At 41.9% G+C, this 25,269-nt stretch overlaps 1 protein-coding gene and 1 long non-coding RNA gene across 5 annotated transcripts in view; one reads left to right on the top strand and one right to left on the bottom strand.

The window, feature by feature from the left end:
• Positions 1-3,224, top strand: part of LOC134343610 (uncharacterized) — a 45,785-nt gene extending 42,561 nt beyond the window's left edge. The window contains exon 3 of the long non-coding RNA XR_010017288.1: positions 2,890-3,224. This is a non-coding gene — a long non-coding RNA (uncharacterized LOC134343610). The remainder of the gene's footprint in view (positions 1-2,889) is intronic.
• A 443-nt stretch (positions 3,225-3,667) lies between these two features.
• LOC134356070 (upstream-binding protein 1-like) overlaps positions 3,668-25,269 on the bottom strand; it is a 146,880-nt gene continuing 125,278 nt past the window's right edge. For 2 of the 4 annotated variants that reach the window (XM_063066637.1, XM_063066627.1), the window contains exons 14-17: positions 23,666-23,787; positions 18,896-19,038; positions 5,092-5,143; positions 3,668-5,012 (exon numbers count right to left, since the gene is read on the bottom strand). In XM_063066637.1, coding sequence (XP_062922707.1) covers positions 4,975-5,012; positions 5,092-5,143; positions 18,896-19,038; positions 23,666-23,787 — 355 coding nt within the window. In that variant the 3' untranslated portion in view covers positions 3,668-4,974. The remainder of the gene's footprint in view (positions 5,013-5,091; positions 5,144-18,895; positions 19,039-23,665; positions 23,788-25,269) is intronic. The other 2 variants (XM_063066616.1, XM_063066641.1) reach the window with 1 other exon arrangement.

Raw genomic sequence — 25,269 nt, 5'->3', positions numbered from 1 at the left:
GATGGTAGGATTATTGGTTGGATGATGGTTGGATTATTGGTTGGATGATGGTAGGATTATTGGTTGGATGATGGGTGGATTATTGGTTGGATGATGGCTGGATTATTGGTTGGATGATGGCAGGATTATTGGTTGGATGATGGCAGGATTATTGGTTGGATGATGGTTGGATTATTGGTTGGATGATGGTTGGATTAGTGGTTGGATGATGGTTGGATTATTGGTTGGATGATGGTAGGATTATTGGTTGGATGATGGTAGGATTATTGGTTGGATGATGGTGGGATGATGGTAGGATTATTGGTTGGATGATGGTTGGATTATTGGTTGGATGATGGCAGGATTATTGGTTGGATGATGGCTGGATTATTGGTTGGATGATGGCAGGATTATTGGTTGGATGATGGCAGGATTATTGGTTGGATGATGGTTGGATTATTGGTTGGATGATGGTTGGATTATTGGTTGGATGATGGCTGGATTATTGGTTGGATGATGGCAGGATTATTGGTTGGATGATGGCTGGATTATTGGTTGGATGATGGTTGGATTATTGGTTGGATGATGGCAGGATTATTGGTTGGATGATGGCTGGATTATTGGTTGGATGATGGTTGGATTATTGGTTGGATGATGGTTGGATTATTGGTTGGATGATGGTTGGATTATGGTTGGATTATTGGTTGGTATGCCTCCTGCTACATTTAATATTCAACATGTCACTCGAGCCAGAAGGGCTTTTTCAGGACCATAGTTCCCAACTATACACTCAGTGCTCGCTCCATTAGGTACACCCGCTCATTAAACAAATATCTAACGTGGCAGCAACTCAGTGCATAAAAGCATGTTGACATGGTCAAGAGGTTCAGTTGTTGTTCAGACCAGGCATTAGAATGGGGAAGAAATAGGATCTAAGTGACTTTGACCGTGGAATGATTGTTGGTGCCAGACAGGATGGTTTGAGTATCTCAGAAACTGCTGATCTCCTGGGGTTTTCACACACAAGTCTCTAGCGTTTACAGAGAATGGTACAAGAAAAAACGTCTAGTGAATGGCACTTCTGTGGGCAAAAATGCCTTAATGTTTGGGAGGTCAGAGGAAAATAGCCAAACTGGTTCAAGCTGACAGGAAGGCGACAGTAACTCAAATACCCACGCATTACATCAGTGGTGTGCAGAAGAGCATCTCTGAATGCACGACATGTTGAACCTTGAAGTGGATGGGCTACAGCAGCAGACCAAACATAATGCTGTTTATGTAACACTTTCATTTGGCTGTATTAATAGGCATTCACCGATGGTTGAATGACAATCAAACTTGGATCTGAACACACACTCAGTCAGCCTCTTTATTAGGTCTAGGAAGTGGCCACTGAGTGCAAATTTCTCAGTTGTTTTCGTTGTACCTCTGAACGTTGCAAGGAAATTTTTCGAAATTAAAGTAAAATGAAGGACGTTGTGAAAAGTACATTTATCAGCAGTGCTCAAGGCCTTGGTGATTAAATTCCAGGTTTTGACTGATGCATCTTTTGGGAAGTATTTATTCTGCACCTTGTTAACTACCAGCTTTCTACTTGCAAGGAAAAAGAGTAGGGTTGATCTCTGACCATAAAAAATTTCTTTATGTACTTAAGGTGGTTTTTCTTTTTCAATCTGTAGTCACTGCTTCTGATCTTTTGACTGCCATCAACTGGACTGTTGCTTTGCCTTTAATCTCAGTCTGGTTGCCAAATCACTTGTTGTAATAATATTATTGACTGTGTATGAAACAGTAGAACAATTATTTCTGCTATCAGCCTTCATTTGCTGGCTCCCAACTATGGGTTTGGTCTAACATTCTCCCAGGGTCAAAGTCAAGTTAATTGTCATCTGCAAAAAACCGTCCATGTGTGCACAGGTGCAATGAAAAACTTACTTGCAGCAGCATCACAGACGGAGAGCATCAACGTCGTCACAGTGTTGATCTGGTGATTAGAGTTGTGCCGGTTAGTTTACGAACCATATGGTTGAATGTAAGTATCTGTTCCTGAACCTGGTGGCGAGACTTCAAGCTTCTGTACCTCCTGCCTCACAGTAGCAGTGGCCCACATAGTGGGGTTCTTTGACGATGGATATTACCTTCTTAAGGCCACACCTCTTGTAGAAACTACCGATGGTGGGGAGAGATGCGTCCATGTTGTTTTGACCAAATCCACTATTCTTGGCAGCTGCTTACATTCCTGTATGTTTGAATTGCCATACCAGACCATTATGCAGCCAGTCAGGATACTTTCAACTGTACATCGTTACAAGTCAAACCTTCTTAGTCTCCTAAGAAATTAGCCGCTGGCGTTCTTTCCTTGTGATTGCATCTATGACTTCAGGACATTTTTCATGTCTTAACTGCAAAGGATTTTGGTCATTCTTTGCCTTCTGGGGGTGGGGGGAAATGTGGTAGTGAAAGTGAACATAGAAGCTTCACCCCTCACCTGGTTCCACCAGCTCCTGTCTCACCTTCTCCCCTTTTCATATTGCAGATGTTCCCTCTATAATTGAAATCTTAATTGATTGGGTCTTGTCTCTGAAGCAGGAGATAATGCTATGACCACTACCATTATCCAAGGGGTCCTTGGATTCCAGGTTGGGAACCTCTGCTCTAAAGGCTATGCTGGACATACTGAGTTCCTCCAGCAGTTTGTTCTTTTGTTGGTCCAGATTCCAGTACCCACAGTCTCTTCTGCCTCCATCTATCATGCAATCTCTTTTGCTCTTTCGCTGTGCTCTCCCCTCTGGTCTTTGTACATCCCACCTTTACCCTAAATCAAACTAAAGCACAACTAAGCTGATTCTTGCCAGTCAGCCACTGCATTTTATTTTGGATGTAATATTCTATAATTTTTTGTTTCCTCAGCACAACCTCAAAGAATATGGGATCTATAAAGGCCACTCAAACCAACTATTAGCTATCCAAGAAAGCCTGCCGGCACGCCTTTTCAAACATTTCCTCAATTCCAAAAAAGTTATCCAGATGTGTGTGTGTCTTAATAGGATCCTTTATACATGTTAAAGGATGCTTTGACATCCTTGAATTAATTTCTCTGTTCACCTCATATTGTTTTATTAAAAAAATTTGCAAAATTTTTCTTAGCACATTGGTTGTTCGCCTGTCTTTAAGTATAGTTTTTTCATAAATTTTACTGTTTAGTTTCCTGTAAATGCCTGCAAGGTAGTAGCTGTTGGCATATACGTACTGTGATAATAAATTTACTTTGAACAGACTATAATTAGGGCCTCGATTAATGGCGCACTGACCTTGGAGAGGATGTGAACACTGATTCACTTGTCCTGCTAGTGTATGTAAATTTTGAGAATTTTACGGAGGCAGTGTCGATGGTCGTGTCAGTGCCTGCTGCGAGTAACTGATGATATGATCCAGAAGCATTCAGAGAGTGTAGTGATCATCGTTGCCCTGCAGACCATGAAAATGAGCTCCATCGTCCAGCACTTTTCCGAGATGATCAAGAGACTGCTGGCGATGGTGCTAATACCACAACGTCAGCCATTGGCAAGAACAGGCCCACAAGGGCCATGTATAGCTGAAGCAGACTGCTAGGGGACCACTGTATTGAGTGCAAGATTCATAAACATCATCACATTAATTTCAACACAACACTTTCTCAGAGTTATTTGCAAAAAAATTAAACTTTATTAGAGGCAAGTTGAATTTATGCATATCTCAGAATAAGATCTCTAAATCAAGAAAAAAAAAGACAAAGTTGCTGGTGCTTATTGTAATCATAAATTAAGTGAAACAATACCTATGGCTGTTCTTTTTGCACCAGGACACCAATAAATAAAATGAAATTTGAAATTCCACACCTAAAGACACTATAGTGCTTTATTGTAAAAAAAATTCTAACTGCCGAATTGAAGTGGGCAGCGATGCTGAGTCAATTTGATTTCTATTCATAATGCTTGACCTGAAAACGCTCGAATGCCAAGTGATAATTATAATCCCTCAACATTTTTGAAAGTAAGCAAACAATACTTTATTAACATATCAGTGCAGTGAGATTTGGTCACAGAGGCACAATTATGATTTAAATCAATTATAGGACAATTACATTAATTTCTGCTTTCAAAAGCATAGGATGTGATTATGGACTTTTTAAAATTTATTATGTTTAAATACAGAAACGCCTGCCCTCTTGGATCTACAAGCGGTTGTGGGCCATTAACAAAACAAGAAGCTGTTGTTTTTCTCACAACTGCTGCCTATCTACAGGTAAAAGATCTGACGTTGAACTGAAACACTAATAAATGTTCAAATGCAGAACCCAGGTCAGGCTTACAACAAAGCTGCTGCCTCAGTTGTTAATAAGGTCACGAGCTAAAGGAAGCCCGGGAAGTGGCGGTGGGGGGGGGGGGGGGGATGTGCAAGCTGCCACACGGAATTGAAATCAGAATATCTGTCTCCCCTGCAGATTAGCACCTCAACTATATGATCTTGCAAATACAGTTTCAGCTGGGCAAACTAGCAAAGGCAATAATACATTACAGCACAAAGAAAGGCAAAACATTTTAAAATAACAGCATATTTCAACATAAATTTCAAAACCAATAATCGAGAAACCAGACAGGTAAGAGGAAGCATAAATGCTTCAAATGAGACAATTATTGTGCAAAACTGTATCTACTGGCCATTTTCCTCTTCGTTATTTATAAAGACCACTTTGAACCACAATTTCTGGACTTCAGGCCCACCCTCGAACTCATTGCATTCTGAAACGTAGAGAGGGTGCGGATGGTGGCAGTGATACTTCCAGAAGTTTCAAACTCACAGTAAGGTAACTGAACAGTCAGGCTGTGTTTTCAATATGAAACATTTTGTACAGTGAAGTCAGATTCTAACATTTACATGGATTTGCACAAAGTCCTTTGTCATAATAAAGATAGCTTCTATATGCAAAAATGTAGTCCAGCTCAATGGGGCAAATTACTTCAGAATCACATGGTAGCCTTCCATATTTTCAGCTGTAAAATAAAAAAAATATATAGTATCAGTCTGCTTAACATTAGGCTACATTTACAAGCTGCTTAAGAAAACAATTACCTTTCACTGTGCTGATTATAAAGCAACTTTCATCTTGGAGGTTGTGAACCATCTGCAAAACAAATTTTCAGAAGGTGAGCACATCTTGCAAAACCTCTCATGGCCCAGAACACATCCTCCACAGTCAAGAAAGCTCCCCAACTTATTTACTTTCTGAAGAGGCAGAAGGGAGCTCATCTATGTACGCAAATACTTGCAACCACTGAACACACCTACATGGAGCGCAGCCAAAGGAAAACAGAATCCATTATCAAGGACGCCTACCATCTCGCTTCTCTCTGCTGCCATCGGGAAGGAGGCACAGGAGTCTTAGGTTCCACACCACCAGGTTCAGGAATTACCCTTCAACCATCAGGCTCTTGAACCAGTGTGGATAACTTCATTCACTTCAACACTGAATTGATTCCACAATCTACAGATTCACTTTCAAGGTCTCTACAACCATGTTAATATTATTTATTAATCATTTATTATTCTTACTAGTTTATTTTTTGGTTTTTGCAGTTTGTCTTCTTTTGAACATTTGTCATTTCCCCATCTGTTTTTCATTGATTCTACTATGTTTTGCATTTACTGGGAATGCCCACAAGAAATGAATCTCAGGGTAGTAAAGGTGACATATATGTAACTTTGATAAATTTATTTTGAACTTTGACCTTCAACAGATGAGACTCTAAACACAACCATCACTCTGTGGTACGGAAACTGCACTGCAGCGGACAGGAGTTTTTACATGTCCATGTATGTTGTGTACATACATCTCTTGATGCTTCTGGACACATCTTCAGTGATGTTCCTGGAATCATCGGGTGTTTCGGGTCTTTCAACATCATACAACCTCCTCCAGGTGACCCAGCCGGGGCTGATCAGACCCCAGCTTGTGTCCAGATGGCTAGCTACCTATGACTCCATGGCTCCCCTCTTTTGAGCCACAGCCATCTTGAGGCCCTCTCTGCCGCATCGGTGGTACTGCGGATGGCTCTCCTCTTCCTCTCTCCCTCGATGCCCAAAATGCTGAAGGTTTTAACTAAAGAACGGGCTACGAATCCCCTACAACCAACCTCCACTGGGAGACACCTCGCTCTCCATCCAGCCTGCTGACAGTTGCTGACCAGTCCTGCGTACTTGGAGAGCTTCCCTTCAAAGGCATCTTCCAAGCTATCTTCCCATGGGACTGTCAGCTCCAGCAGCAGCACTTGCTTAGTCGACTCAGACACTAGGACAATGTCTGGCGTAAGCTAATCTTATATATTTATATTTATTAGAACCATAGAACACTACAGCACAGAAAACAGGCCATTCGGCCCTTCTAGTCTGTGCCAAAACTTTATTCCGCTAGTCCCATTGACCTGCACCCAGTCCTCTCCCATCCATGTATCTATCTACTGTGTTTTTTGTCTTGTGTTCTTTATGTTTATTGTGTTTTTTTTAATATGGCATTGGGTTCAGAGTAACAATCATTTCATTTTCCTTTACACTTGTGTACTGAAGAATAATAAAAAACAATCTTGGATATCCACCTCAGTTATAAATACATCAGGTATAGCTGAGTGCTCAACTGGAGCTACAGTACACACCTCCAACCCAACATCAGTGATCCTCATCTGATATTTCGATATTATTTATTTTTAAAATTTATTCAGATACAGTGTGGAATAGGCCCTCCCAGCATCCTAGCCTAGTCACGGGACAATTTACAGTGACCAATTAATCTACCAACTGGTATGTCTTTGGAATGTAGCAGGAAATATCCCTGACAGAATATCCCCCAGGCTGCTCCACGAGGCGAGGGAAGAGATTGCTGAGCCTCTGGCTAGGATCTTTATCTCCTCGTTGTCCATGGGGACGGTACCGGAGGATTGGAGGGAGGTGAATGTTGTCCCCTTGTTCAAAAAAGCTAGTAGGGGTAGTCCGGGTAATTATAGGCCAGTGAGCATAGAAACATAGAAAATAGGTGCAGGAGTAGGCCATTCGGCCCTTCGAGCCTGCACCGCCATTCAGTATGATCATGGCTGATCATCCAACTCAGAACCCTGTACCTGCCTTCTCTCCATACCCCCTGATCCCTTTAGCCACAAGGGCCATATCTAACTCCTTCTTAAATATCGCCAATGAACTGGCCTCAACTGTTTCCTGTGGCAGAGAATTCCACAGATTCACCACTCTCTGTGTGAAGAAGTTTTTCCTAATCTCGGTCCTAAAAGGCTTCCCCTTTATCCTCAAACTTATGTCTGTGGTGGGAAAGCTGTTGGAAAAGATTCTTAGAGATAGGATCTCTGGGCATTTAGAGAATTATGGTCTGATCAGGGACAGTCAGCATGGCTTTGTGAGGGCAGATCATGTCTAACAAGCCTGATAAGAGTTCTCTGAGGAGGTGACCAGGCATATAGATGAGGGTAGTGCAGTGGATGTGATCTATATGGATTTTAGTAAGGCATTTGACAAGGTTCCACACGGTAGGCTTATTCAGAAAGTTAGAAGGCATGGGATCCAGGGAAGTTTGGCCAGGTGGATTCAGAATTGGCTTGCCTGCAGAAGGCAGAGAGTCGTGGTGGAGGGAGTACATTCAGATTGGAGGATTGTGACTAGTGGTGTCCCACAAGGATCTGTTCTGGGACCTTTACTTTTCATGATTTTTATTAACGACCTGGATGTGGGGGTAGAAGGGTGGGTTGGCAAGTTTGCAGATGACACAAAGGTTGGTGGTGTTGTAGATAGTGTAGAGGATTGTCAAAGATTGCAGAGAGACATTTATAGGATGCAGAAGTGGGCTGAGAAGTGGCAGATGAAGTTCAACCCGGAGAAGTGTGAGGTGGTACACTTTGGAAGGACAAACTCCAAGGCAGAGTACAAAGTAAATGGCAGGATACTTGGTAGTGTGGAGGAGCAGAGGGATCTGTGGGTACATGCCTACAGATCCCTGAAAGTTGCCTCACAGGTGGATAGGGTAGTTAAGAAAGCTTATGGGGTGTTAGCTTTCATAAGTCGAGGGATAGAGTTTAAGAGTTGCGATGTAATGATGCAGCTCTATAAAACTCTGGTTAGGTCACACTTGGAGTACTGTGTCCAGTTCTGGTCACCTCAGTATAGGAAGGATGTGGAAGCATTGGAAAGGGTACAGAGGAGATTTACCAGGATGCTGCCTGGTTTAGAGAGTATGCATTATGATCAGAGATTAAGGGAGCTAGGGCTTTACTCTTTGGAGAGAAGGAGGATGAGAGGAGACATGATAGAGGTGTACAAGATATTAAGAGGAATAGATAGAGTGGATAGCCAGCGCCTCTTCCCCAGGGCACCACTGCTCAATACAAGAGGACATGGCTTTAAGGTAAGGGGTGGGAAGTTCAAGGGGGATATTAGAGGAAGGTTTTTTACTCAGAGGTTGGTTGGTGCGTGGAATGCACTGCCTGAGTCAGTGGTGGAGGCAGATACACTAGTGAAGTTTAAGAGACTACTGGACATGTATATGGAGGAACTTAAGGTAGGGGGTTATATGGGAGGCAGGGTTTGAAGGTCAGCACAATGTGGGCCGAAGGGCCTGTACTGTGCTGTACTATTCTATGTTCTATGTTCTAAATCGGAGCACCCGGAGGAAACCTATGTGGTCACAGGGAGAACGTGCAAACTCCTTACAGAGAATGGTAGGAACAATCTATCTGTCCAACAAACTACCCAGACTTCAGAAAGGTGTTTGACAAGGTCCAAAACTGTTACAGAACATGGGATCCATGGCAAGTTGGCAAAAAGGATCTAAAGGTCAGGTTGGTAATAGAGGGCGACGGAGGACGATTGCTTATGTGATTGGAAGCTTGTGACCAGTGGTGTACCACTGAGATTGACAACAGGCTCTTAAAGTTTTTCATAGGCATTAACTGCTTGGTTGAAGTGATTAAATTAGTAATTTTGAAGATCACACAACAATTGGTGACACTGCTGACTATAGCTCTGAACTATACACTGAGTGCTCTCTTAATTAATGCAAGTATCTAATCAGCCAATCATATGGCAGCAACTCAAAGCATGCAGTCATGGTCAAGAGGTTCAGTTGTTGTTCAGACCATTTTACAAGGGCAAATGGAATTTAATTTCACCAAGTGAGAGGTGATACACTTTCAGAGAACTCACAGGAGCCCACACATCCCTAAAGATGGCAGCACAACTGGTAAATGAAGGAGATGGGAGGTTTTCCTTCATCAGTTGTTGCTGATTATACAAGAGCCTGAATATTGAAGTACAGATTTATAAACCCTTTGATTAGCCTACAGTGGGTGTACAAAGATAACGATCTTTGTACACCATCACATGCATTTCTGGTTGCCACACAATAGGATGGACATTATTTCACTGGAGAGGGTGTAGAGGAGATTTACTAGGATGTTGCCTGAATGTAACATTTCATTTATAACAACGGATTGGAAAGTCTGGGTTGCTTTCCTCAGAGAAGAGGAGGTTGGGGGATATGGGGGAGGGTGACCCAACAGAGGCACAGGATTATAGTGAGTGAATAATGAGGAGGATTCTAAGGAAGAAGTTTTTTCATTGTAAGTGTGGTTTCAGCCTGGAGAGTATTGAAAGGCACTCATGACATTTAAGTATCTGGATGAGTAATTAAATTGCCAACAAATATAAGGCTATGGACCAGGAGCTGGTACGTGTGTTTAGCATGGAAGACTTCCTGATTGTTGCCATGTATACAATGGACTGAAAGGCCTGCTTCTGTCCGTATGACTATTCTGACTCTGGATATTCCAATTCATTTTAACTTACAAATATAAACCAGTAAATCAATGCTGTCTAAATGGATTCCATATAACCAGCAAAGAAAAGTAATCTCATATAAATAACACACATCAAAGTTGCTGGTGAACGCAGCAGGCCAGGCAGCATCTGTAGGAAGAGGTGCAGTCGACGTTTCAGGCCGAGACCCTTCATCAGGACTGAAGGTTTTGTTTTGTTAAACAATAAATACATTAAGACTAATTGGTACAATTCCCTTCAATCCCACTTAAGACCATAAGACCATAAGATATAGGAGCAGAAGTAGGCCATTTGGCCCTTCGAGCCTGTTCTGCCATTCAATCATGGGCTGATCCAATTCTTCCAGTCATCCCCACTCCCCTGCCTTCTCCCATACCCTTTGATGTCCTGGCTAATCAAGAACCTATCTATCCCTGCCTTAAGTACATCCAACGGCTTGGCCTCCACAGCTTCTCGTGGCAACAAATTCCACAGATTTACCACCTTCTGACTAAAGTAATTTCTCCGCATCTCTGTTCTAAAAGGACGTCCTTCAATCCTGAAGTCACGCCCTCTTGTCTTAGAACCCTCTACCACGGGAAATAACTTTGCCATATCTAATCTGTTCAGGCCTTTTAACATTCAGAATGTTTCAATGAGATCCGCCCTCATTCTCCTGAACTCCAAGGAATACAGTCCAAGAGCTGCCAGACATTCCTCATACAGTAACCCTTTCATTCCTGGAATCATTCTTGTGAATCTTCTCGGAACCCTCTCTAATATATGTCCTTTCTAAAATAAGGAGCCCAAAACTGCACACAATACTCCAAGTGTGGTCTCACGAGTGCCTTATAGAGCCTCAACATCACATTCCTGCTCTTATATTCTATACCTTTAGAAATTAACGCCAACAATGCATTCGCCTTCTTCACAACCGACTCAACCTGGAGGTTAACCTTTAGGGCATCTTGCACCGGGACTCCAAAGTCCCTTTTCATCTCTGCATTTTGAATTCTCTCCCCATCGAAATAATAATCTGCCCGTTTATTTGTTCTACCAAAGTGCATGTACATACACTCTCCAACATTGTATTTCATTTGCCACTTCTTTGCCCATTCCCCTAAACTATCCAAGTCTCTCTGCAGGCTCTCTGTTTCCTCAACACTACCTGCTCCTCCACCTGTCTTGGTATTATCGGTAAATTTAGCCACAAATCCATCAATACCGTAGTCCAAATCATTAACATACATCGTAAAAAGCAGCGGTCCCAACACCAACATCTGCGGAACTCCACTAGTAACTGGCAGCCACCCAGAATAGGATCCCTTTATTCCCACTCTCCGTTTTCTGCCGACCAGCCAATGCTCCACCCATGCTAGTAACTTCCCTGTAATTCCATGGGCTCTTATCTTGCTAAGCAGCCTCATGTGCGGCACCTCGTCAAAGGCCTTCTGAAAATCCAACTGCACCACGTCTACTGCATCTCCTTTGTCTACCCTGCTTGTAATTTCCTCAAAGAATTGCAGTAGGTTTGTCAGACAGGACTCTCCTTTCAGGAACCCATGCAGGCTTTGGTCTATCTTGTCATGTGCCTCCAGGTACTCCATAATCTCATCCCTAACAATCGATTCCAACAACTTCCCAACCACCGATGTCAGGCTAACAGGTCAACAATTTCCCTTCTGCTGCCTCCCACCCTTTTAAAATAGCAGAGAAACATTTGCAATTTTCCACTCATCCAGTACAAAGCCAGAATCGATTGATTCTTGAAAGATCATCGTTAATGCCTCTGCAAGCTCTCTAGCTACTTCATTCAGAACCCGTGGGTGCATTCCATCAGGTCCGGGAGATTTATCCACCCAGTCAACCAATAAGTTTCCTGAGCACCTTCTCAGTCGTAATTTTCACTGCACAAACTCCACTTCCCTGACACTCTAGAATGTCTGGTATACTGCAGATGTCTTCCACTGTGAAGACTGATGCAAAATACACATTCAGTTCCTCTGCCATCTCTGCATCTCTCATTACAATATCTCCAGTGTCATTATGTGGGTCCTATATCTACCCTCAACTCTCTTTTACTCTCCATATAGAAACATAGAAAATAGGTGCAGGAGTAGGCCATTCGGCCCTTCGAGCCTGCACCGCCATTTATTATGATCATGGCTGATCATCCAACTCAGAACCCCGCCCCAGCCTTCCCTCCATACCCCCTGACCCCCGTAGCCACAAGGGCCATATCTAACTCCCTCTTAAACATAGCCAATGAACTGGCCTCAACAGTTTGCTGTGGCAGAGAATTCCACAGATTCACCACTCTCTGTGTGAAGAAGTTTTTCCTAATCTCGGTCCTAAAAGGCTTCCCCTCTATCCTCAACTGTGACCCCTCGTTCTGGACTTCCCCAACATCGGGAACAATCTTCCTGCATCTAGCCTGTCCAATCCCTTTAGGATCTTATACGTTTCAATCAGATCCCCCCTCAATCTTCTAAATTCCAACGAGTACAAGCCCAGTTCATCCAGTCTTTCTTCATATGAAAGTCCTGCCATCCCAGGAATCAATCTGGTGAACCTTCTTTGTACTCCCTCTATGGCAAAGATGTCTTTCCTCAGATTAGGGGACCAAAACTGCACACAATACTCCAGGTGTGGTCTCACCAAGGCCTTGTACAACTGCAGTAGTACCTCCCTGCTCCTGTACTCAAATCCTCTCGCTATAAATGCCAGCATACCATTCGCCTTTTTCACCGCCTGCTGTACCTGCATGCCCACTTTCAATGACTGGTGTATAATGACACCCAGGTCTCGTTGCACCTCCCCTTTTCCTAATCGGCCACCATTCAGATAATAATCTGTTTTCCTATTTTTGCCACCAAAGTGGATAACTTCACATTTATCCACATTAAATTGCATCTGCCATGAGTTTGCCCACTCACCCAACCTATCCAAGTCACCCTGCATCCTCTTAGCATTCTCCTCACTGCTAATACTGCCACCCAGCTTCGTGTCATCCGCAAACTTGGAGATGCTGCATTTAATTCCCTCATCCAAGTCATTATTATATATTGTAAACAACTGGGGTCCCAGCACTGAGCCTTGCGGTACCCCACTAGTCACTGCCTGCCATTCTGAAAAGGTCCCGTTTATTCCCACTCTTTGCTTCCTGTCTGCTAACCAATTCTCCACCCACACCAATACCTTACCCCCAATACCGTGTGCTTTAAGTTTGCACACTAATCTCCTGTGTGGGACCTTGTCAAAAGCCTTTTGAAAATCCAAATATACCACATCCACTGGTTCTCCCCTATCCACTCTACTAGTTACATCCTCAAAAAATTCTATGAGATTCGTCAGACATGATTTTCCTTTCACAAATCCATGCTGACTTTGTCCGATCATTTCACCGCTTTCCAAATGTGCTGTTATCACATCCTTGATAACTGACTCCAGCAGTTTCCCCACCACTGACGTTAGGCTAACCGGTCTATAATTCCCCGGTTTCTCTCTCCCTCCTTTTTTAAAAAGTGGGGTTACATTAGCCACCCTCCAATCCTCAGGAACTAGTCCAGAATCTAACGAGTTTTGAAAAATTATCACTAATGCATCCACTATTTCTTGGGCTACTTCCTTAAGCACTCTAGGATGCAGACCATCTGGCCCTGGGGATTTATCTGCCTTCAATCCCTTCAATCCCTTCAATTTACCTAACACCACTTCCCTACTAACATGTATTTCACTCAGTTCCTCCATCTCACTGGACCCTCTGTCCCTTACTATTTCTGGAAGATTATTTATGTCCTCCTTAGTGAAGACAGAACCAAAGTAATTATTCAATTGGTCTGCCATGTCCTTGCTCCCCATAATCAATTCACCTGTTTCTGTCTGCAGGGGACCTACATTTGTCTTTACCAGTCTTTTCCTTTTTACATATCTATAAAAGCTTTTACAGTCCGTTTTTATGTTCTCTGCCAGTTTTCTCTCATAATCTTTTTTCCCCTTCCTAATTAAGCCCTTTGTCCTCCTCTGCTGAACTCTGAATTTCTCCCAGTCCTCAGGTGAGCCACTTTCTCTGGCTAATTTGTATGCTACTTCTTTGGAATTGATACTATCCCTAATTTCTCTTGTCAGCCACGGGTGCACTACCTTCCTTGATTTATTCTTTTGCCAAACTGGGATGAACAATTGTTGTAGTTCATCCATGCAACCTTTAAATGCTTGCCATTGCATATCCACCGTCAATCCTTTAAGTGTCATTTGCCAGTCTATCTTAGCTAATTCGCGTCTCATACCTTCAAAGTTACCCCTCTTTAAGTTCAGAACCTTTGTTTCTGAATTAACTATGTCACTCTCCATATTAATGAAGAATTCCACCATATTATGGTCACTCTTACCCAAGTGGCCTCTCACGACAAGATCGCTAATTAACCCTTCCTCATTGCTCAAAACCCAGTCCAGAATAGCCTGCTCTCTAGTTGGTTCCTCGACATGTTGGTTCAAAAAACCATCCCGCATACATTCCAAGAAATCCTCTTCCTCAGTACCTTTATCAATTTGGTTCACCCAGTCTACATGTAGATTGAAGTCACCCATTATAACTGCTGTTCCTTTATTGCACACATTTCTAATTTCCTGTTTAATACCATCTCCGACCTCACTACTACTGTTAGGTGGCCTGTACACAACTCCCACCAGCGTCTTCTGCCCCTTAGTGTTACGCAGCTCTAACCATATCGATTCCACATCTTCCCGGCTTATGTCCTTCCTTTCTATTGCGTTAATCTCTTCTCTAACCAGCAACGCCACCCCACCTCCCTTTCCTTCATGTCTATCCCTCCTGAATATTGAATATCCCTGAACGTTGAGCTCCCATCCCTGGTCACCCTGGAGCCATGTCTCTGTGATCCCAACTATATCATAATCATTAATAACAATCTGCACTTTCAATTCATCCACCTTATTACAAATGCTCCTTGCATTGATACATAAAGCCTTAAAAAAGCTTTTGGTATCTTCTCTGATATTAATTGCCAGCTTCCTCTCATAATTAATCTTTTCCCTCCGAATGACCTTCTTAGTTTCCTTCTGCAAGTTTTTAAAAGCTTCCCAATCCTCTATCTTCCCACTAGCTCTGGCTTCCTTGTATGTCCTCTCTTTTGCTTTTATTTTGGCTCTGACTTCACATGTCAGCCACGGTACTGTCCTTTGTCCCTTTGAAAATTTCTTCTTATTTGGAATATATCTGTCTAGCAGTTCCCTCAGTTTTTGCAGAAACTCCAGCCATTGCTGCTCTGTTGTCTTTCCTGCAAGTATTCCTTTTCAGTCAACTTTGGCCAGTTCCCCTCTCATGCCATTGTAATTTCCTTTATTCCACTGAAATAATGACACATTGGATTTTATTTTTTCCCTTTCAAATTTCAATGTGAACTCGATTGTATTGTGATCACTATTCCCTAAGGGTTCCTTAGCCTTAAGCTCTCTTATCACCTCTGGATCATTGCAGAACACCCAATCCAGCACAGCTGATCCCCTCGTGGGCTTAACAACAAGCTGTTCTAAAAAGCCATAAATTCTATAAATACTCTCTCTCGAGGTCCAGTACTGACTTGGTGTTCCCAATCCACTTCCATGTTAAAATCCCCAAAGATTATCATGACATTGCCTTTCTGACACGCCTTTACTATCTCCTGCTGTAAACTATATTCAACATCCTAGCTATTGTTTGGAGGCCTGTATACAAATGCCATTTGGGTCCTTTTACCCGTGCCCTGCACTTGAGCCAAAGCTTGTAATCTAAATGACTGTTCAGACAGGTGGTGAAACAACACATGGCTCAGTGTTAAGAGGAATGGTAGCAGAGGGACAAAACACAACTACTTACTTCATGGATGATACAATTTAATTACAATGAATAGTCCATCTGGAAGAATGCATGGCAGAAGAATTGGAGCAAGAGGCAGGGTTTCAGATTTCTGGATAATTGAGACCTCTTCTAGGGCAGCTGTGACCTGTAAAAAGGGGACAGGTTCCACTTGAATGCAAGGGGGAACCAATATTCTTGTGGGAAGATTTACTGGAGCTGTTGGGGGTTGTTTCAACTACAAGACAAGGGATTGGAACCAGTAGGATAGAGGTGAGGTTGAGCCAGCAGGTTTACAAGTAGATGATGGATGTAACATGAATGTAAGGAAGGACAATGAGTGGATACAAGTGCAGACAGAGCAAAGAGTTAAATTGTACCATAGAGGCAAAATTAAAAAGGGCGAAGAATGCAACTGAAAGTGCTGTATTTAAATGCGCGTAGCATTCAGAATAAGGTGGATGAACTCGTGAAGTAATTACAGAATGGTCGGTATGACGTTGTGGGCGTCACTGAGTCGTGGCTGAAAGAAGGCCATAGCCAGGAGCTTAACATCAAAGGATATACTTTGTATCGAAAGGACAGGCAGGAAGGCATAGTCAGTGGAGTGGCCCTGTTGGTAAGAGATGGAATTACATCTTTAGAAAGAGGTGACATAGGGTCAGAGAATGTCAAATCTTTGTGGGTGGGGTTAAGAAACTGCAGGGTAAAAAAAAATACCATTATGGGAATCATATATAGGCCTCCAAATAGTAGCCAAGATGTGGGGTTGAGATTGCAAAGGGAGCTGGAAAATGCATGTAGTAAGGGCAATGACACAATTGTAATGGGGTCTTCAATATGCAAAAGGATTGGGAAAATCAGGATGGTGTTGGATTGCAAGAGAGGGAATTTGTTGAATGCCTACGAGATGGCTTTTTCTTTTTAGAGCAGCTCATGCTTGAGCTTACTCAGGGAAAGGCCATCTCAGAATCAGAATCAGGTTTATTATCACCGGCACATGTCGTGAAATTTATTAACTTAGCAGCAGCAGTTCAATGCAACATATAAATAAGTAAACCAATTACAGTATACATATATTGAATAGCTTAAAAATTGTGCCGAAAACAGCAGTAATATATATTAAAAAAGTGAGGTACTGCCCAAGGGTTCAATGTCCATTTAGGAATCAGATGGCAGAGGGGAAGAAGCTATTCCTGAAACGCTCAGTGTGTGCCTTCAGGCTTCTGTACCTCCTACCTGATGGTAACAGCGAGAAAAGGGCATGCCCCGGGTGCTGGAGGTCCTTAACAATGGACGCCGCCTTCCTGAGACCCCGCTCCTTCAAGATGTCCTGGGTACTTTGTAGGCTAGTACCCAAGATGGAGCCGACTAAACTTACAACCCTCTGCAGCAGCCCCCCAATCTTAGATTGGGTGTTGTGTAATAACTCAGATCTTATTAGAGACCTTAATGTAAAAGAACTCTTAGGAGTCAGTGATCGTAATATGATTGAATTCCATACTGCAATTTGAGAGGGAGAAGCATAAGTCAGACTCGATGGGCTGAATGGCCTAATTTTTCTATGTCTTATGGTCCAAGAAATAAGACACAATAAGCAAAGTTGTTAACACATATCTGCAGCGTAAGAAGCAGTTATTTCATTGCATAAAACACTACAGCAGAGGAACAATCCCCTTGATCCATAACAATGTGCTAAACTAATTACATTAGTAATCAAATGCCCAACTAAATGAATGCTATCTGACTATCAAACGTCCATATCCTTCCATTTTCTGCATTCATGAGCCTCTTGAACAGAATTTACCTTTGTCACCACCCTGGCAGCATATTCCAAGCACCCAACACTGTATAAAATAAACACTTGACCTGCACATCTCCTTTGAACTTACCTTAAACTCATGCCCTCTGGTATTAGACATTTCAACCCCGGGAAGAAAGATGTCTACCTATGCCTCAATTTTATAAACCTCAATTGGGTCTCCACTCAGCCGCTCCAGAAAAAATAACCCTGGTTTATCCAACCTTTCCGTATAGCATATGCCCTCTAATCTGGTCAGCATCCTGGTAAAAGGATACAGTTATCTAAATTAAACACACTAGAACAGACTAGAGCCATCTAAAAGGTTGACACATCATCATGGGTCTGTACTGTTCTATGTAATATTCTTTATGCAAGCTGAAAAAAATACTGTACATGAAATCCTCTAGATTCAAGATTCAAATTTATTTATCATGTGTACATCAAAACATACAGTGAAATATGTCATTGATCAACACACTGAGGATGTGCTGGGGGAAGCCCACAAATGTCTCTACACGTTCTGGTACCAACAATGCTCAGCAGAACAACACAGAAAACAAGCAACAAAATAAATAGCAGCAAAACAAGCCCTGTTTCTCCCCCCCCCCCCCACACACACATAAACGGTCCTTTGATCCTAGGACAGGACACTTTCTTTGGCCTCCAGCAAACCTCAGGCCTATAGACTGGGGGCTCAACATTCCCAGCAGACTCAGCTCTGGACAACAGATTCAACCCTTGGACCTCAGTCCTCAGCAACAACCCCACAACGTGCCAAGTATCGAACACCAGGCCTTGAACTCTGGACTCACCAGTGACGGCACCCTGAACACTAGGCTTTGTGAGCTCCTGTTTCACTGATTCGAAAACTCCGGGGGCGGGGAGGGCTCACAGTACTTGTTCTGCCTGCCTGCACAGAAATGACTCTAGGATCTGCCAACATCTTGCTGACCTGGAGGGCCTCGCCTACTTTCTGCCAGCACAACATCTGACCATGGATGTCCAACACAGATGTGTTATTAGCCTTCAAACACAGAGTGGAGACTTCAGACTCCAGCCTCACATCTAATTCCCCCTCAATACTGTCCCTAAACACTAATCCAATCCATCTCTGTTCCCAAAACCATCCTTGCGAATCTAAAAAAACAATTTAAAAACAAACCCCTCACCTCAGGTATCAACCCAGTGAATCTACAACAGGATCACCTTAAACACAGATCAAATCTGCCTATAATGACTTGATCCAGGACATGCGTACATTTTGTTTATGGTTGAAATCCATGATCCACTGACTCAGACATGTGTCATCCACTGAACCAATGTAATTACAGACAGGCTTCGATCCAGCTCATAACAGTGGCAGCAGTTGTTAGCATTAATAAATGACCTTCAGACTTGTCACTTACCTGATCGCTGACAAGAACATGAATACCTGTAGGACCTTGTCTGTAAACCTGATTTATCTGATTTTGGGATATGCTAAAGACAGTTGCAATCTTTTTGGAAAGTTCTGCAGTTGTCAGTTCTTCCAGGTAGATGGCATGATACACTGGAAAGAAAACAGAATAAAAATGTTTTAAAATGTGATCTACAAATTCCTGCCTAATAAAAAAAAATAAAATTGTAACTGTAAATTTAGACTCCACTCTGACAGATGAAAAATATGAATTTAATCAAATAAGATGGAATTTACAGTCTGCAATAAGCTAGTTGACCTAAAATAACGTGGAATATCCATGTTTTTGATGCTTCCAGTGCCAGCTTGTGGGAGAAAGCTGGTCCGTTCTTTTGTGACATTGCCCTATATTCCAGCCAGTTGATCAGCACAGGCCTTTAGTACTCGGCCGTCTGAGCAGGATGCTTTCTGAGTGTTACCTTCATGAAGGCCTCACATTGGCCTCAGAGACTGAAATCACAGGGTCATTGGGGACTGTGAGAGCTTGTAAATGTTCCTCCACAAAGTGGAGGTCAAAGTGAGCATAAAAGGCATTGAGTTAATTTGGGAGCCAAGACTTATTGTCACTTGGTTTTACTTTGTAGGATAATAGCATTCAAGACCTGCTTCAATAAGCATCCTTCAATGATTCAACTTTGGTTCAGAATTGTCACTTTGCGCGTGAGATGGCTTTCCGGATATTGTACAAAGGGGGGAGCTAAAATACCGACCAGCTAAACAAAATACTGCCTGAGCCAGAACTGTCAAAACTTTTAAGTTTTGACAATTTATAAACATTTCAAAGCCAAAAAAAACTAAAGTATTTAAATAAATAAAAGTTAAATTAGTCTGAATAATGGCTGAAGTTGTTTGTTTCAATCCCTTACAGCCTTTGCTTTCAATTCAAATCAATGGGATTCGGAGTCAGATTATTTATCACGCCACATCACACACAGTGAAATGCACCATCTGTGTTAACAACCAACAAACTCAAGAGCAAAGTAGCAACTGCTGCTTTTGTGTGGGAGGCAGGAAGGGGAGAGAGGGTCTTCGGCATTCTAATGTTTCTGTCATTCACATTTGGGTTTTTTTCTGTTTCGTGGATGTTTGCGAAGAGTAAGAATTTCAGGCTGTATACTGTATACATTCTCTGATATTAAATTGAACCATTTGAATTTCCTCACTTCTATACAGAGAAATCCAGAGGCTGATGAGGCCAAAAAAGTCTCCAAATAAATGTGTCAACAGTAATGGCGACCACGAAGTACTAAACTGCAAAAGAAAACTGTTCCACTGACATCTTACAGGAAAGGAATCCTCACCTCAGTAATGATCTGACTGCATCAATATACTAAGAAACATAAATGCAATGAATGAAACTAACTTGCAATCAGATTCAGATGTATAGATAATGGCTGATCTTAAGAGATAAAAAAAAAACTGGAGATGTTGGAAATCTGAAAAATAGAAAATTCTGGAAAACTTAGCAGGTCAATGTGCATCTGTGGAAAGAGAAGCAGGTAAAATTTGGGGCTCAAGACCCTTTATCAAAACTTGGAAAAGGGAAAACCAAGTTAGCTGTCAGCAACAGTGAAATGGAGAAGGATTAACGAGAATATTTCAGATGGCGTGAAACCAACTCAACTTATGGAATAGAAGTCATCCTGAAAACCAAGAGTAGATGTTCCAGAGGAACAATGACCTAATATGCATTTTGTTTCTCCAGTGTAGCAACCACCACATTCTGAACACACAGTTCATTGTATTAGATTGGAAGGAATCCAAATAAATCAGTTTCACCTCAAAAGGCTGCTTGGATTCCTGATTGGTAGGTAGTGAAAAGGCAAAGGAAGGCTTTGTAATATGGGAACTGAAGGGCCGACTAGGGAATCATCAAGAGAGTAAACATTGTATTATGAAAAATCAAAACTCTTCGCAACTTACACCACAAAACCAATTCTATTTTGTTGCCATGACTATGAAGTTATTGCTCAACAAGAAACTGCACTTCTAAAATACAAACCTTTTAATCATTTAATTAAGATTTGGCTGTGTTTTTGTCAGGTTGATACAAAAGAATGGTTTGCTAGGCCATTTGAGAGCTGGTGGCTGCATCAATTACCAATGTATAGGCTTATCAAAGCTCTGCTGGCATCTAGCACATCAGTTCATCTTGTAAATTATGCTTCCAATTGCCTCAATTCCCTTTATAAAGGCTCCAATTTCTTTGACCCTTCCAGAGGCAGCAAACTCCAGAAATTAACTTGCACTCTGGTAAAACTCTTCTTCACATCTTCTTTGTAACATTTGCCCACAGATTTGAGCACGTGACCTTTGATCTTTGAAACATTCACTTAAAGGAACAGCCACCATCTAAATCAAACTTGTCCACCTCAATCCAGCCTCCTCTCAACCTGATTCATGGTCTCGACCTTTTGCCTCCATGGACGCTGCTTAACCCAAGTTATTGCAGCAGTTGTTTTATGTGTGTCTGCTGCTACCCTTTCTTAATCTTCTTTGATCTATGCTGATTAATTACAGATTCTCCAGCCAAACCTTACAGTTGAGGTCCTTTATTCCTAGGATCATTCTAGTAAATCCTGCTTCTCTACTATAATGCTCTATGATCCCACTTCGGATAAGTACAAGGATGAAAGGGGTGGAGGGACTGAGAATAACTGCTCGGCATGGGCTGAAGGGCCTTTCCTGTGGTGTACTGCTCTATGACGTTATATATTTTCTTGACACTAATAGCTTCACATTAGTCCTCAGATATGGCAACCAGAATTGGACGCAGCAAGTACAAAATGACCTGCTTATCTTAGACCATAAGACAAAGGAGCAGAATTAGGCTAGTTGGTCCATTGGGTCAGCTCTACAATTCCGTCATGGCTGATTTATTACCAAACTCAACTCCATTCTCCTGCCTTCTCCCCATAACCTTTGACGCAGTGACTAAGTAACAACCTACCAACCTCCACTTTAAATATACCCAATGACTTGGTCTCCACAGCTGTCTTGGGCAATGAATTCCACAGATTCACCACCCTCTGGCTAAACAAATTCCTCCTCATCACTGTTTTAAATGGGCATCCCTTTATTCTGAGGCTGTGCCTGCTGGTCCTAGACTCCCCCACTATAGGAAATATTCCCTCCATGTCCACCCTATCTAGGCCTTTCAACATTTGATATGTTTCAATGAGATATCCCCTCATTCTTTTAAACACCAGCAAGTAAAGGCCCGGAGCCATCAATCGCTCCTCACATGTTAACCTTTTCATTCCCTGAATGACACTCATGAACCTCCTCTGGACTCTCTCCAATACCTAGTTAAGGGGCCCAAAACTACTCACAATGCTCCAAGTGCAGTCTGACCAATGCCTTATAAAGCTTCAGATACAAGAGCAAAAGCCTCAGTATTACATCCTTGCTGTTATATCTTAGTTCTCTCGAAATGAATGCTAACATTGGATTTGCCTTCCTCACCACTGACTCAGCCTGCAAGTTAACCTTTAGGAAAACCTGCACAAGGACTCCCAAGATATTTACTCCTTGGATTTTTGATTCTACACCCACCCCCCTGCCCCGTTTAGAAAGTAGTCTACCCTTTTACTTCTTCTACTAAAGTGCATGACCATACACTTCCCAACACTGGCAGATACACATCTGCCACTTCATTGCCTATTTTCCTAATCTGTCTAAGACTTCTGTAGCTTCCCTGCTTCCTCGACACTACCTTCCCTCTCACTATCTTAAGATCATGCGCAGACCTGGCCACAAAGCCTTCAATTCCGTCATCCAAATCATTGACATCTATCATGAAAAAAGTGGTACCAACAGCACCCCCTGCAGAGCACCATTAGTCACCCACAGCCAAAAAGAAAAGACCCCCTTTATTCCAACTCTTTGCCTCCTGCCTGTTAGCTAACCTTCTATCCATGCTAGTATCTCCCCTGTAATATCATGGGCTCTTTCCTTGTTAAGCAACCTCATGCGCAGCACCTTATCAAAGGCCTTCTGAAATTCCAAGTTAACAACATCCACTGACTCTCCTTTGTCTATTCTGTTTGCTATTTCCTCAAAGAACTCCAACAGATTTGTCAAGCAAGGTTTCCCATTACGGAAACACTGTTAGCGTTGACCCATTTTATCATGTTCCTCCAACTGGCCAAAATGCTCATCCTCAATAATGGACTCCAACACTTCCCAACCACTGAAGTCAGGCTAAGTAGGTGATAATTTCCTTTCTTCTGCCACCTTCCCTTCTTAAAGAGTGGAGTAACATTTGCAATTTTCCAGTACTGCAGAACCATTTCAGAATTCAGTGATTCTTGAAGGATCATTACCACTGGATTCTCTTCAGCGATCTCCTTCAGAACTCTCGGGTGTAGTCCATTTGGTCCAGATGACTTATCTACCTTCAGATCTTTCAGTTTCCAAGCACCATCTCTTTAGTAATAGCGATTACACTCACTTCTGTTCCTTGACAGTTTCAAAGTTCTGCAATACAGTTAGTACCTTCCACAGTGAAGACTGATGCAAACGTCCCTCAACAATGCCTTAAAGGGATTAAGCACAATGAATCCAGTGTATACAAGAATCAGGTCCCTAGAAATCGGTCTCCCATTTTCTATTAATGTTCAACCAACAATATACCCAAAGTTCAAGTCAAAATGAGAAAATATCTAAATAATCTATTTTCTCCAGTACGTTCCAAACAAGGTTACATAAAAATACTTACCATATATTGCACGACTGTCGCCCTCACCATTTTCACTATCATGTGATCCAGCCAGCTGTGAAACATTTCGTGCGCGCTGTGATTCTTGGCAGACGTAGATGGTTAACCTCGGTCTCACAGATCTGTATCAGAAAATACAATCTTACACCAAGGATACAAAACTATAAGATGGACATTTGGTGAAAATGACCACTGACCGACTTAAGTCAATGAAAATAAAATGTAAAGTCGTAATCTTGGCAATCAAAATTAAGGCAGACAGCAAATTACATCTAATCGGCCTGAGGTGATGAAGGAAATCAGTCTTGCATTTCTTATTACATTGTAAATAGAAAAGCTAAACCATAAAGCTGCAACTAGGATGCATAAAACAAATTTAAAAGCTTTAAGATTTTAGGAGGAAGGGAGACAGCCATAATTTCTAGATCCCAGAAGGAAAAGTAATTTGAAACAGTGGAGTGATTCTGGGCCAAATGAAGATCCAAAACAGCAATGATAGTGTTGTATTGATCGAATAAGTGCAAGAGATTGCAAGTCCAACCCATTAAATGAGTCCCTTTGCTTATAAAATTCTTGCACTGCAAACAGGAGATAAGAGTTCCTGCTGATATGAGAATGGTGGTTACACCTTGAACAGACTCCATTCTTAAAGCAACATTTGAGAATTAAGCAAAAAAAAGGTGCAAAATAGAAAAGGTTTCTGGTGACCGTTTGACAAGATGAATGTTTTTGGCAATGGATTGCTTCATAACTAAAAATACAAGTGATACTACGACTAGAATTGCTCTAAAATATATTCAATATCTTCAAAATCAGAATCAGGTTTATTATCACAGTGCAGACACAATGGGCTGAATGGCCTTATTCTGTTCCTATATCTTATTAGTTTTGCAGCAGACTTTATGATCTTTACACCTTTATAATAGATCTGTTTAAAGCACAAATGCTAATTATGCACAAGGGCCAATTTATAAGAGAGGGGTAAAGTCAAGGGTGGTTTATCAGTAATATGTACAAAATGCTGAAGGTACTCAGCCAGGCAGGCCGCATCTGTGGAAAGGGATACAACTATTGTTTCAGGTCAGAGATCCTTCATCAAAACAACTCTGATGAAGAGCAACAGACAGAAAATGTTGGTAGAACTTAGAAGGTTGGAGGGAAATGAAATTGATCTTTTGGGACAAGACTCCATCATGACTTGACCCGATGAAGAATCATCAACCTGAAATATCAGCAATTCCTCTTTTCACAAGTGGTGCCTGATCCACTGAATGTGCCAGCATTATTTTTACTTCAGAATTTCATCACCTGCAGTCTCCTGATTTTTCAATCTTCCTTTACAAAGGGGATGCATACAATGAAAAGAACATCAAACAAATGGGAGTAAAGTTGCTGGATAGACACTATGGCAGAACTTCCAATGGCGAAGACCAAGTGTGAAAGAGAAAATTCTCAATTTGTAAGAAATTTCTCTGTGACAAATGGTAGGAGGGAAAGAACAGAATTTAATGGACACATCCGTAGAGATTATACAAGTTAGGATAAAGCTTAAAAAAAAGAGAAGCTTATAACAAAAACCAAGAACTCAAAAGTGTCAAAGCTTG

This window comes from Mobula hypostoma, chromosome 1 (genome assembly GCF_963921235.1).
Source record: "Mobula hypostoma chromosome 1, sMobHyp1.1, whole genome shotgun sequence".
Classification (NCBI taxonomy): Eukaryota; Metazoa; Chordata; class Chondrichthyes; order Myliobatiformes; family Myliobatidae; genus Mobula; species Mobula hypostoma.
This window is presented reverse-complemented; position numbering and strand designations above follow the sequence as displayed.